The sequence below is a fragment of the Lepisma saccharinum genome, chromosome 4, assembly GCF_977018435.1.
Source record: "Lepisma saccharinum chromosome 4, izLepSacc3.1, whole genome shotgun sequence".
Lineage (NCBI taxonomy): Eukaryota > Metazoa > Arthropoda > Insecta > Zygentoma > Lepismatidae > Lepisma > Lepisma saccharinum.
In genome coordinates, this window is record NC_139232.1 from 77,371,579 (window position 1) to 77,387,134 (window position 15,556).

Sequence of the window (15,556 nt, forward strand, 5' to 3'; positions counted from 1 at the left end):
GAAAAGGTGATACTCTAGAGGAAAACAGTTTTGTGAGAATGGGAGCAAAAAATGGAAATGCAAATACACTATACAGCCCCTAACAATACATGTAAATACGTCATTGCAGAACATTATTAAAAGTACTGCTGCTTTAGGTTCCACTTGCCTTTGGTGAAAGTGGTCTTCAGTTTCATTCACAGTGGGAGCTCACCATCATAAGGGCAATTAGGGCGGAAAGGGAGCTACATGATAAAGTAGCAAACTCTGATCTCAAAAGCCAGATAACAATGAGGTGACGGAACCGGCCCTTACAAAGCTGTGTTGCAGAGGAGTTCAGTTCTCCTTTATGATTTAAAAAAAAAAAAGGTAAAGTGCTCCCCTGTGCTTAGCACCACACCATGAAGGTGTATAGGGGGTGTGGGGGTAATGCCCCACACTTTCTTGATCCGGTCATGAGTGGGAGTGATGTGATCAGCATCACGCCCCTGACCGCCTTTACCCCCCAGTGAAACAACATTCAAAACACAATATCTGGTCACTAAATTACCGTAAGTCTAAAGTTAAAGTTTCTTACCTTAATGCAGTTCTGTAATACTCGGCAAAATCTCCTAACATTCTATATAAATCACTGGCCAACAGATAATATCTGCCATGAACTGGAGTGATTCCATCAACATCATCCAATAGTTTTTCCACTTCTTCAATTACTTTCTGGAATGAAACGAAATGAGTAAAAAACTGAGTATTATGCACATTAGCAACATCGAGAGGAAGTGGCAATATCAAATTTTCCCAGGAAAGAATTTGCCTACCCTGTAACAATAGGCTGGTGTTTGGCAGTGTTTAGTAGTTCACCTAATGGGTGGCAGTTATGGAGCTTAGAGTAAATCATGTGGTTTGTATGAGGACTAGAGGGAATTGAATGATGGTTTGCTCAGGATCACCAGATCCACAAGGGAAGTAAACTGTAGCTTTAATTATAATGTTTAATTCTGAAAGTTGGATAAGATTTCTTAGTCCTTGGCATTCTGAAAATGAGCCAGTACTTGTTGCAAATTTATTGGTAAACCATTTGTTGAATGTCCATACTTTGGGTTATGGAATGTGAAGTTCAAGTAGCAGATCTGTAGACAGAATTGTTTTAACGAGCCTCCATGTTATTGGAAATTGAAAGTAATGTTATTTTGCCATGTCTGTATGGACATTTATTCGAGACTTCCACTACATTTGTATGTTGCCTTCAACATGAGAAGTTGTATTGAATTCAAGCCCGTAGCCCCCCCTGGCACTTCCGAGAGCCCCCTTGACATTAAGTAAAACTATTTTGTATTCTAATTTGTTTGAGGTGAACAGTGAAAATGTAGACACAATATATTATTTTGTTCACAACTTCGTTCATTCATCTTGTTTATGAACAGCGGCAAGTGTTTAGAAGATTCTCTAGACTTTAGAAAGTTCTTTCATAGGGTGCCTTCTTTATCTGTACCTTCCCTGCCCCTGTTGCAGCCTCTCGCTTGACAGAAATCTGTGACTTTGATGTCATTATCCATATTCCTTCCGCATCTGCATCAAATGTGAACAGATTCCTAGTTTTAATGCTTTGGCCGGGGGTGGAATATACGGTAGGCACTATGATTGAAGTGAATATTGTACAACTTAACATGTATGATATATATAAGTGTATCATCAAAAATTGTATGGAGTATTAAGGGATGGTGTCAGGAGCAGTCATTAGCACTTCAAGAGATGTTTTAGAAGATATAAAAAAAAAAACTAGTATTTGTACATGATATTTCCAAATTTCATATTTTAAATTAACTTAATGACCCCCGACACAGATAATTTACCTTCATTTAATACTATTAAACTTTTGAAAAATGGACTTGGTACCTGATACCCTCTGAGCCCCCCTGGAGGTCGGTTCTAGCTACAGGCCTGATTGAATCTGCTTTAAGGTACTCATGGTCATACACCTGTAATCATGTACTCTTGCCAATAGGATGTCATAATCGATTCTGCAGCATTCCTAGCTGGTATTAAGGTAAAGTAAATGGCCAGGTTCTTAATGCCATGAAGTAAATTCTGTTTGCTTCCTTATAAAACTTTTCTGTTTTGTAAATATGTTTTACAAGTAAAACAAAAGACATTTGTTTTTGGAGTGTGCAAAACTGCATTTATAAAACAGGAAAATACCCAGGAGATGTACTATGTATAAATTTAAGCAAAAAAATGTAGGCTCAAGCAGGATTCAAACCCAAATCTATCAACTGAGCTCTTGAGCCAGCCCTGGTTTTGCGTGATTTTTTGCTTTCGCTGTTTTATGCATATGGAATTATCTCTGCCACAATGGGTAGAGCAAATGACATGGTATGCTACAGATCTGGGTTCGGTTCCTGGTGAAGACTGAATCTTTTTGCTTCAATTTCTATACAGAAAAACACTGACCTCATAATGATTATGTGATTTATGAATGTGACTCGGCATCTATTAAATTTTTTACAAATAAAACATCCTTTGTGTATTTTATTTTTTTAAAAAAATATTAAAAAATAATCTGAGGTGCAATAGGTCGTGAGGGGCAGGGCCTACCTACAGACTGTCAGCTTTACTCCCACGTGCCAAGGTGGGAGACCATCCAACCAGTTACAGGGTGATGTGTGGTCAGCATGACGAACTGCAAGTCACAGTCTTAGGTTTCCATGACTGGGTTATGCTACTCATTCTTCGCTCCCTAATTTCCTCATAATAGTGGATGGCCACCAGTCCCATACCTCGAACCCCAGAGTCAGAGCCCAAAGCATGATGCCTTAGGCTGCCCGGCCATGGTACAGGATGCTTATTTTATAAGTACAAAATTATACAAAGTTCAATTGGTACATTCACTGCAGGATCTGACCATGGATCGATTAGAAAACGCACATGTGTTTTCCTTTATCCAATTGAGATCTGATAATTGCATGTGGGAATTTCATATCGCTATTCAAGCTGTAGATATGTGTGTGCACATCTATTAAAATCTTAAAGCAAGCAATTTATAGTAACGGAATCTACTGTACTGCACAGGCATCTGATTTTCCTAATCAGACAGGATAAGATAGGAACATGCTGTTAATAACAGCGTCCATATAACAGGCACATCCAGAAAGTAAGTTTCAATATCGTTGGAACACTGCGCCTGTGGTTGGAGCACGATGCCCACATACAGATAGGATGAGGTGGTATGTGTCTGTAACGTTGTGAAGGGAGTCGATTTAAGAACAGCATTATGCAAGGGCCAAGTATCTCCTGGCTGTATTCACAGCGCAGAATTGTTATTTTGGCAAAATCCTGTTTCCCTACTGGCCTCTGCAGGGAGGAGGGATTCTAAGGTTGCAGATTGTTGCTGAAAGGATGGGGGGGGGGGGGGGGCAAGCGGTAGGCATAATTGGTTGTTTGACCGCAAGTTTCTTCGTAGGTAAAAGTGGCAACAGCAGGTCACTGCCATAAAGACGGGTCCGCACCAGGACTTGGCTTCGTTGATTGATTGATTGACTTGCTTTATTTTACTTCGCTTTTTGTGCCACTTTTGGCTAATTTGCAAAGATGGGGATGATTGATGACATGATGAAATTGATGAATGGACACTCACAAACATCCATGCCCAGGCCGGGACCCCTGGTGTTGTAGCACGATGTGCTCACCACTCTGCTATGGGGGCCAGCAAGAGTTAGCTTGGTTCAACTCTATGAGAAAGATGGCAGTTCTCATATACCGACTGCATGCTATAATAAGATTTCTGCACGCTCAGAAGTGGATGCTGGCAGAGATCTACTGGAAATTGTGAGAGGTGTAAGGACTGGCCATAAGTGACAGTATGGTCAGACGTTGGTGCAGACAATTCATGAAAGGCAGATCCATCATGCACAACCCCACACACCTGACCGTAAGTGGGCTCCATTGCATCACTTTTAAGTGGGAGCCCCAACCTCACGCGATACGACTTTCATCTCTTCCTTCAGCTGAAGCAGTTTCTTGCAGCACATACGTTATGACAGTAACGCTGCTATATAAGGGTCATTCCATGCCAAATCAACAAAAAAAAGTGTCATTTCTGACCCGACCATCTCGGTTTTCTGAAACTCTACTACTTGGTAGTCTTCATGAAGATATGAAATCCTGAGAAATTGTAGCTTCCTGTGTGGTGTAGTTATGGAGTTTTCGGGGCTTGAAAATACAAAGAAATGTCGAATTTTAGTCTGCGCAAGAGACTTTCATGGATAATTGCTCTTACCCTAATAGACGTAGAGAGCTGGTTGTAGTCTTGTTTGAAAGGACATGAAATAAGCTTTCCATCACTTTCACATCACTATATATAGAATAAAATCTTTTCAAGGTCACCATTTTGACCTTTGGACCTTGAACTTTTGAAGATGCATATTTATTTCCTTGGGATTGAAATATATTGTTAACACAAGGTTACGCAATAACATAACCAAATTTGAAGTTGGGACGATTATGGGATAATTAAAGAAAAACAATTTAATTAGTATACATGTATTTTTTCAGCCGGTCATTTCTAGTGGGAGTTTGCAACACTGCACTATTGCATTGCAGGCTTGCTAATGTGCAATACTTCTGCAACTAGAAAGTGAAGAATGTGTGCAGGAGTCTTATTTGAAACAAGTGTGGTAGAATGTTGAATAGATAGTGTGTTTAGTGTGACAGTTTTAATTTGAGCTGACTTTTTCTAAGTAAGATACCTTGATCACCAGCTTCATGGTATCATCCCGATTAGAAAGCCTTGAAGATTTTGAGATCCGTGGAAACCTTGACAGTCCATATTATGTAATTAATAAGTATCACCTGGAAATTAACACCAAAGCAGGAACAAACAGTGGATATCCACAGACAGATCAACACTTGAAACATCAATGAAGCCTGCAAAATTCATAGAAATTCTAGTCGAAAAAATGTGCACCTGATTGGAAATTCTTTCATGCCAAAATGCTTAATTTCTCAAGCATTTAAAAGAAACTGTTCTTGATAGGCACTACATTGTACTTTGTGATTTTGCAGAAAATTACTCCTGTGTGTTGAAAGATGCCTAGCAAGGTTTTCACTGGAACAATGGTCAAGCAACAATACATCCATTCACTATTTATTATGGAAATCCCAATACTTCGACAGTCATGACTGAAAATTTAGTTGCCATATCAGATAGCATGATAAAGCATTAGTTAACTTACTCCAGAAAGTACTTATTACATTTTAGAAGGATAAATTTGGTTCTGACAAACCTGGCCAACTTATTTTACTTTTCTGATGGAGCAGCAGCACGCTACAAAAATTGCAAAAACTTCATCAATGTTGCCTACCATGAGGATGATTTTTCTATGTTGTGTGACCGATTTGCTAAAGTTAATTCCATTCCAGGATTCCAAAAGGTTCATGCAGTTCTTCCTTTTACAAAAGATGTCATACATATGAAACGTTATTCTGCATGTGATGAATTTATAGAACATTGTTTCATAATATGTTCAAATGCCTTAGAATTTACAGATATTAATGGATATTTTACTTGTGTATATAATAACCAGTGGTCAGAAGTAGCGAGCTACTGTAGCTAGCTACAAAATTTGTAGCTGTAGCTGTAGCGACGCTACATTTTGAAAATTGTAGTTGTAGCAGTAGCGAAGCTACAAAATTCCTGTAGTTGTAGCGAAAATTTCGCTACAGCTACATTTTTTCTTGGCATTTTGAGGTGAATTTTGAACGTAGCAACAGCGTCAGAAAAAATCGACAATAACCCTTAATTTTGCAGGAGGTTCATAAAGACAGTCTATTACATGGAGATACACATAATCTCGATTGTAGATTATAGATATCTGCGTAATTTATTAATTAGTATCTGAAGAATTCAGGTATCCAGATAACTAACTGACATATATGAATATATTCCTGCTAACAGCTACGTTTTTTTAGCTGAATCGCTATTTTACCTTGTTTACCACTGGAAAAAAGTGCCTCATTTGCGTCACCCCCGGAACAAATCCTGTGGATATTCATGGTGTAAGACACACCAAAATGTCATTAATTGCTGTGTAAGACACAACTTGCAGTGCAAAAACGAGCAATGGAATATCCACTGCACTGACAAGGGAATAGTGCCAGCAATAAATGGCTCGGTACGTTAACAGCATTGATCATCGTCAGTATATAGGATCTCACCAGCAATAAATTATTGTTACAAGAATGATAGAGTTTCTGGGATTACAATTATTTTCGCGATAGTATTTGTTCACAAATTTTAAAATTACAATACGTTTAGAACACTCAGGTTTATACGACAGTTTCCTCAATAATTTTATCATATTGCAAAAAGTATGTACGAGTTATTGACTTTCCTGCAGAAACGACAATTTTCTTTAGTTAATATACATAGTTTTGATATTTATGTATTTCTCCTACTTTTGCGTCACTTTTCTGTAACTTTTGCTAATCATGACATCATCCTTCGCTGTTTCCTGCCTCTGGCTGGGTCGGCATAGAAGTCAAACTTCTCCATTTTTCCTGGTCTTTCACAACTCCTCTCTTTCCAAGGTGTTCCAATCTTGTCTCCTAACACTCTCCACTATCTGCTCTTTCCACCGACATCTTGGTCTCCCCCTTGGCCTTATTCAAACTCCTTGTGCATTGTAAGCTCTTACTGGTAATCTTTCTGCATCCATCCTCTTCATGTGTCCGAACCATCTCATCTGTGCCTGATCTATTCTGTCCTGAAGCTTCACTACACCCACTGTCTGTCGGATCTCCTCATTTCTTATTCTATCCCGTCTAGTCTTCCTCAAGAGACTCCCTAGAAATTTAATCTCCACTGCCTGCATCTTTTCTTTGTCTCTCTATGTCATTGTCCAAGTCTCTGCTCCATACGTAATTATTGGCATATAGTATGTTACATATTACCTTCTTGCATTTCATAGGTACATCCCTATTCCATATTATTCTTCGAACGCTTTGATATAGTCCACCACCATTCATTTGTCCTCTTCTGTTTACCTCCACATCTATTCTTCCACTTCTCTCAATCATGACAATGAGGATAAATGGTTTATTTAATTATTCTCTTACCTATAGTCGCTTTCTGCCACTTTCGGCTAATTGTGAGAACGAGGAAGAATGATGAATGATGAGCAGTGTGGGGAATGGAGGAGCAGGAGGACCTCATCCTCCCAACTTGGCATCTTTCCTAGTTTTTGTTTTGAGTCCATTTTATGCATAGATAAGCTGATCGAGACTGGATCCTAACCACTATGTGCCTCCGCTGGGTATCAAACCTGGGGACCTTTTGTAGTCAAAGGGCTCCAGGTACTTTTCATTCAAAATGCTGACTTCATATCAGTTTATAAAAAATTAAATATTTATTCGTAAGAAAAATATGTTGATGTGAACATAAATACGTAATCGTACCAAATTTTATTTGTGTATAGTTGTAATAATTTGGGTAACACCCTAATTGCAATATTCAATTATCAAATTTCAATTGATATGCCACTTGCATAGGTATGGTATTCTCAAAAACTATTGTAAAAATAAGTAACTGAAGTAACATTGCTATCAAAATTATTGAATGACTGGAATCATGATAATAAATAACAGAATCTATTTACCAGTAGTAGGGGATTTTTTTAATACCCATATTGTTGTTTTCATTTTTTTATGCAAAAGTAGCGCATAAAGTAGCGAGTAGCGAACAGGTGTAGCGTAGCGAGCTACTTTTTAGTAAATGTAGTTGTAGCTGTAGCGAAGCTACATTTTGGAAGAGTAGCTGGAGCTGTAGCGAAGCTACTTTTAAAATGTAGCATTCCGATCACTGATAATAACAACTGGTGGTTAGTGTGTGTTCATAAAGTGTCTGAAGACACCGGTGATTTACAAATTAACTTTCTTCAACCTCATGGACAATCAGGATTATTTTTATGTCCCCATTTGGTCCAACTGGACATTTGTTGGGTCCCAACGTGCAATGTTCTAACAAAAGTAAACGCTTGCCATGCAAAGACTGAATGAATGAATACTGAAGAACAACCTGTGAACTATGGTGCATGTAAGTTATTTCTTAGGAAACAAACATTCTTATCCATTTTTCACTACTGTAGATAATCATATTATTCTTAAATGTAAATAACAACAGTGTTGCAAACTACCACTAGAAATGACCGGCTGAAAAGAAATACACTTACTGATTAAATTGTTTTTCTTTAAATATCCCATAATCGTCCAAACTTCAAATTCAGTTATGTTATAGTGTAACCTTGTGTCAACAATATATTTCGGTCCCAAGGAAATTGCAGATATGCATCTTCAAAAGTTCAAGGTCCAAAGGTCAAAGTGGTGACCTTGAAAAGATTTTATTCTAAATATAGTGATGTGATACACCCTTGGAAAGCTTATTTCATGTCCTTTTAAACAAGACTACAATCAGCTCTCTACGTCTATTAGGGTAAGAGCAATTATCCATGAAAATCTCAGGGGCAGACTAAAAATCGACAATTTTTTGTATTTTCGAGCCTCCAAAACTCCATAACTACGCCACATAGGAAGCTACAATTTCTCAGGACTTCATACCTTCATGAAGACTACCAAATAGTAGAGTTTTAGAAAATTCTGAGATGATCTGGTTGTGGATTTCGTTGATTTGGCATGGAATGACCTATAGATGGTTCCAATTTTTGGAGGCAGACACATGACATGGGCATACAAAATTTAGTGTCACACTACAACAAATACCTGAAGAATGGTGGTGAATATGTCAAAAAGTAAGTTATGGGTCACTGTAATTAAGACAATAAAATGTCAATGATTACCAAAGTTTGTGTTTCAATTTATGGCTAATTGGAATGTACTTTCTGGACCACTCTCATATAAAGCTTCAGCCTGTTCAATTCAATAACAGTAGACGAAATGTGAAAAATCATTAGAGCTGGCAGAGGAACATTGATTACTGACGAAAATTATATGTTTTTAGGATTGAGAGCCTGGAAGTTTGTCCGACGAAATGTCATACTGCATCAGACAAAAAAATCGGATGCATAAGAGTGCCATGCATGCATTTTTATGCCATAGTGAGACATTTTGTCGCAATTCAATATTAGTCAGATTTAAGTAAGTCTTGAAGCTTTCCTTGCGAGGAATGACGAAATGATTCTCTCACCTGGTCAATAGCCCGAGGGAATCTTTTCATTAGTCACATTTATCCGACAAAATTCACATGCATCAATGGAGCCTAAATATTTGGTGGATCAAATGTCATTCCACGGCATATGACAAAAAATTCAGGTTGGATTAACGCCCTTATTCGTTTCAACGTTCCTTCATAATGTCCACACAATGCCGTACTATGGTGTTGGACATCTGTCGGACGGTGCCAGAGTGGTGCACCCTTCTGGTTGACAGGTCCAACCCCTTATAGCTCCCATAGACAAGCAAAAAATATGTCAATACATTTTAAATGTAACATTTAGAGGTTCATCAAATGTGTCTGCCTCACTGGAAATTTCTCCTCCCCCACCTCCTCACCTTCCATTACTTGTTTCTGGCACCATGGTTGTTTGTGTCCAATGCATAACAGAGACCTAAAAGTTTATGACAAAGGCTGGCAAAATGATTTCCCGTATAAGTGCAGCGCTTATTACTTCTTCAAAATCAAATGTCTGGAAGGTCCATTGCATCACATCACATCTACAGTTCAACAAAGAAACATTTGTCAATCAAGACCTCTCCAAATCCCTGACTTTTCCAGGTTTTCCAGGTGTCGCCACCCTGTAGAATGTGGGGTCATTTTCCAATGAAAATACCACCAACTGACAAGAAGGTAGCACCATCTAGAAGATGTAAGGTCTGCTACGATAGAGAACACCGAGGAGAATCCTGCTTTGAATGTAGCAAATGCAGGGTTGCCCTACATGTGGACAAGTATTTCATGTTGTACCATACAGAAAAAAACTATTCTTGAACATAAGTGTCTTCTGAACAGTGTTTTATGGTTTAACCGATATAACTGAACTATTCTTAAAACCCTGTGGATGTGGACATGTAACATTTTGTCACAATTTCCATGATAGCATGTGTATGTACAAATGGCAAAATAAAGTGAGAAATAATTGTATTCCGAGGTCAAAATTTCAAATTAAAAATTGTATTCCGATGGGTTAACAAGAACTTTAAACTTGCTGTAACAAAAGTTCTAAAGGTACATTTGGAGTAGTTGATGGCCTGAAGATATTTTATTATTTAATGCTCAGAATTTTACAAGTAAATACAGGGTGGTTCATAATTTCTTCTGAGGTTCCGAAAGTTTATAGTACAAGAACTGTAACACATACAGTAAAAAGGTACATATCAGAACATAAAGAATCTCTCCAAGTTTGGAACGTACCTTACAGGTTTCTCGATATATGCACCCCTGGTGACACGGCAGACATCAATCCTGAAATCATGTTCCTGGCACACACGTCCCAACATATCACTATCAATACCAGTGACTGCACGTGTGAACCTTTTTACAGTTGTGTCAAATCATGTGGCAAAGGGGGCACGAACACAAGATCTTTGATATAACCCCACGAAAAATCGCATGCAGATATGTTAGGTGAGTGGGGGCCATGGAAGAAGAGGAGAGTCATCTCGAGAAACATGTCAAATCCAATGACCAGGGAGTTCAGCATTGAGATAAGCACAGACGCCCTCTAATTATATGATGGGATCTATTCCAAGTGCAAACTTGGATAAAGTCTTTATGTACTGATATGCATCTTTCTTGCTGTATGTTATAATTCTTGTACTGTAAATGTTTGAAACCCTGAAGGGAATTATGAATCACCGTGTATAAAGTAACACGTATAATGCAAATATGTACATCTAATGCCGAATATAACAATACTGCTTTCCATTTACCAGAAGGAGGCTTCATTCGTACCTTTAAAATTTGTATCTCCACCTTACACCTTTCTATTGCCTCTTCTGACAAACGTTTAAACACACCCTGCAAACAAACATAAGCTATTCAATAAGTTTACCAGGAAATGTTATACGTTACATGATAATTGTGGAAAATACTACATAAATTAAATCTCGCAAAACAGGTGCTCAGTAACACATAAAAACACTTGCTTGGAGCTGTATTTTGGCTGGTTTGCCAATTTCAAGCTGGAGAACTATAAATCAGCTCATGTGATTAGGTTAGAACTGTATTGAGCAACTTGTATGCACTTGTAGAGGCCAATGAGCACTCTGTATGATGAGCTTCTACCTACATGCTGGTTTAACCTTTAACAAATGGGAGGGAAAACTAATTGTTGTAGAAATGAAATCATTTTTTCAGAATGATAAGATTCTAAGTGGAGGTAAAACTTATACATTTTTACCTCCCAATAATGAAAGTTAAAAAAAAGAATAAAATTAAAATTTTACACAAAAATTCATATTTGGTAAGACTATGCTCACCACGATAGATCAGTGTGAAGGAGGGGGTAGATACATCCATGGTGAGTGGGAGAGAGGAGTATAAAAAAAATGTATAAAAAACACACTATAGCCATCTTACGGGTAGATTTATACAAAACCTATTCTAGCGTCGACCCTATGGGTGCAGGATGCACCAAATTTGCAGCGAAGCACTGCAAAAGACCCCTACTGAAGATACGTAATCCCTGTCCCCCATAAAAAAATAATACTATATTTAAAGAACAAACATTCAGTGAGCAAAATGCGTATGAAGTGGGAAAAAAAATACATGTTGAAAATTTATATCATAGTATCTTATTAGAAACTAGAAGGTGTAACATACATTACACAGATGGCTTATTGAAATGAAGAGTGATCCAGTAGAAAGATGGAAAATGGTGAGATGGTTCATCATACTGCACATTTCAATTATTTCATATTTGTTGGCAAATTTAACCGCATAGAAATGGTTTATTAATGGTAAACTCAACCAGGGTTGCTACGATTTTTTGATTATGAAATTCCCTGACATTTCCAGGTTTTCCAGTCCAAAAATGAAATTTTTCCAGACATTTTTATCATCATGATTTTTGCTTTTGAACTTCATGTTTTTCAATTAAATATATAATCCATTAATTATTATGAATATTCACTTTCACAACTTTTTTTTAGCAAATTTAATTTTACACGCACACAAAAACACGTGAAAATCCGAAGAGTAAAATGTAAAATTACAATCGGCATCAAATGTATTGGGTGCTACAATCACGTGCATCTAGCCTTCGGGCTAAGGTAACAGAGGTACATTATTTCACCATAACAGATCTGCACAATATAAAACAACAGAAAAAGTTCATAAACCATACACAATTTTTAATTTCCTGTCCAATTTATGCTGTCGTACAAAATCCTACTTTTTGCTTACATTTATAAGTACACAGCATCCGGAGAAATTTTTGTTGCATATAGGAATTCTATAGGAAATGCCAACAAGATCTATAAAATAATAGACGATAACCTCATCTCTCCAAAAAGAACGTAAATTCCAGATGATCTGCAAAATTCCCTGTTTTCCAGGTTTCCCAGACACGTAGCAACCCTGTCAACACCTGGATTATATCCAACAGTTTTCTTAATTACATAAAACAAAAATATCAAATTATAAATAAATGCCTGATGAGGGAGCATGTGCTCTCTTGAAACCTTTCCAAAAAAGTGTTTAAATGCCTTAAGAACTGGCCCTCTACACACCAAAAAGAAAAGATGGGATGGAAGTCAGGCGAGTTTCCAATGGCATGTGGTGTGCAACGCTTTTACTGCCCTTACCTGTTGTTAACCTCATTTTATCCCTGACAATGCTGGCAGGAAGCATGTGAAACATCAGAATGTTGACAGTTTTATCTTTAAATGAGCTGTGTTTCCTTTTGGGTCCTTGCTCTCCAACAGGTTATACGAACAAAAAATATAATAATATCAATGTTTGTTTTTTATATTTGGACAGTTACGGAATTTCATGAACTCCTGGTAAACCATTCTCTACACGAGAATTTCAATTTTGCATTAGAATATAAATTGTTAAAATTTTTAAGATAATGAACTCTAAAATAACACTATCTTCAATGAAACCTACCTTTGTCTCTTCCTTGTCAGCCAAATTCTTGAGCATTATTTGTCCACCGAGAACTTTGCATAATGCTATGGCTTCACTGTTTCCTTTGACTTTCACTTCAGTCTTCTTCAAGAACTCCAAGGCATCTTTAGGATCACTAAATTGTGGGACAACACAGGCAACTATTTCCACTAAAGACAGAGGATTTATCCTATAAGAAAAAATATATGCATTAACACTACAAGTAATAAATACAGAGAACCTTAGTACTCACTTTGCCATGAAGCTATCTTTGATTGTCGACACGGACACAGGCAGGCAGATGACAACAGTGCACCTAGCGGAAACTGAAGAACTAAAAACAACAGAAGCACGCCAAGCAACAGTGCAAAAAATTCCGAGGATGGTGGCAGTGGCCAATGAAATTAATAGAACAATGGAGAACAGCTTTGCAGAAGAGTACTAAGGTTCTCTGTATTTATTTATGTACTACCACATCTCTCATTTTCCAAATATGAAATACAAGTATTGTGTGAGGCAAACATGAAATTAAAACTAATGAGGTATTCACAAGGGCCATTATAAAAATAGACAAATGTATCAAATCTGTAAATCTTTCAACAGTAATTTGTAAATAGTCTTAAGGTTCGAACTGATATTAACTGATAACTGCATTTTAAATCATTAAGTGATTTGTACTTGATTGTGAATTAAATAGTTGTTGTTTTGAGAGTTTATAATAATTTTCTAATTGATGTTGACAAATAGGCAATTGGCTGTTATTCTACATAAATTCTCAAATGTTAATCAGTAATTTCAATTATCAGGACTTAACAGAACACCATCCCTGGGTGGTCCCCAGTTTGTTAGTACATATCCATCCCTTACATGTTCTTCCAAAGGCAATATAAAACTGCCCCCAAAAAATACTTTAAATTACCAGGCCAAAGAAAGAAATGGATATAGCCTAAAGAGGCCTGTAATTTTCATTCACTTTTCCCAGACAAGCCGCTTATACACAATACAAGGTTATTTCTCTCAATAGGGTTAAAGCTGTACAAATAAGTCAGTAGGAGCAATCTCCTATTTGCATGAGATAAAAGGTTGTTCTGCTTCATTGGTTTGATAGTAGTGTTCTGGTAAAACTTGACAACCTCATCACTTGGGTTGATGTAGATACGGTAAAACAAATCCACATTCTGGGACAATATTATCCTGTATTGTTACATTTTTTCATTCCTTGCTACCTGGGAGGTTTCTCCAAGTCAATGAAGTAGACAGGAACGAGTTTAACACATTTACGATATTTTTGAAGTTCAGGAATGGAAACTAGTCACAGGATCAAAGTTATTGACAGTGAGAAAGTTGTTTTCTTTATATTTCATTTACAGTTTTCAAGGTAAGTTGTTTCTATTTTATTTTTGGTTTCTGTAAACAAGCTGTAGATGCGCAGATTAAAGAAAATGTTCCAATTTCTAATACTCAGGTACAGAAATTTTGTTGGTAATTACAAGTACTGACTGGGGGAAACATTCTAGTATAAATATAATCAATAATAAAAATCATAAAAATACAATATCTTCATGCTGAACTAAAAGAATCAAGATTAATACACTGGAAGAAAAGATAACTTGGTGACATATCATAGTGAAAGAAAGCAGTAAAAACCAGAGAAGAAAACCTGTTCATTAAATCACATTTAATACTGTTGGCATTTACTGGCTACCATAATGGGGCTACTTTGCCAGTAGAATTAGTTATTAACAGGTTAAATTATAAAAAGACATAACTTTAATTGAACTGAAAAAAATCTGTCATTGTAATCAAAAGTTGTCAAGCCAAAACGCAGTAATGAAAAAAGTACAAATTGAAGTCATGAACACAAACAATATTGACTTTACTGGCCACTAAAAGTAAAGCAAAAAAAAAAAAAAAAAAAAAAGGTGGTAACATAAAAAACCTACTTTTACTGTTATAACATTTTCCACCCATCAAAATTCCACATCAAATCTTACCTTAAAGAGAGAGAGAGTGAGAGAGAGAGAGAGAGAGAGAAATAAATCAATTCCTTGATAACTTTTTATTACCCTCCCTCGCTTAAAGATAATGTCCTGAACTTTGAAGATAAGAAGAAGTACAGTACACTACTTTGGTATGGACACAAAATTAGGATTTACACTATGTGCCATATATCTTACTTGTAGGAAGTATATAGTGAGCAGCATGTGTGTGCAAGCCACCTATTAAATGCGTACCTCTTTGATGATATTACTTACTTGCTTTCGAAAATCTGAATGAAGTTATTGTATAATTGAATGCGACTATCGCCTTTCTCCAATGATGGATGTTTTATAAATATTTCCAACCTCAAAGTTAGTTGGTGCCATAATCTGAAAAGAAAGGAGATTATATTATGAAATATTTTCATTAGTACATGCAAAAACAAGCAATTAACAATTCAGATGGAATGTGTGGTTTCAGCTT

At 36.8% G+C, this 15,556-nt stretch overlaps 1 protein-coding gene across 2 annotated transcripts in view; it reads right to left on the reverse strand.

Annotated features, from left to right (window-relative positions):
• The window catches only part of Rpn9 (regulatory particle non-ATPase 9), a 42,358-nt gene that overhangs the window by 16,295 nt on the left and 10,507 nt on the right, over positions 1-15,556 (reverse strand). Inside the window, exons 2-5 of one of the 2 annotated variants that reach the window (XM_083121734.1) lie at positions 15,349-15,462; positions 13,094-13,283; positions 10,937-11,002; positions 557-693 (exon numbers count right to left, since the gene is read on the reverse strand). In XM_083121734.1, coding sequence (XP_082977860.1) covers positions 557-693; positions 10,937-11,002; positions 13,094-13,283; positions 15,349-15,462 — 507 coding nt within the window. The remainder of the gene's footprint in view (positions 1-556; positions 694-10,936; positions 11,003-13,093; positions 13,284-15,348; positions 15,463-15,556) is intronic. The other variant, XM_083121735.1, reaches the window with a different exon arrangement.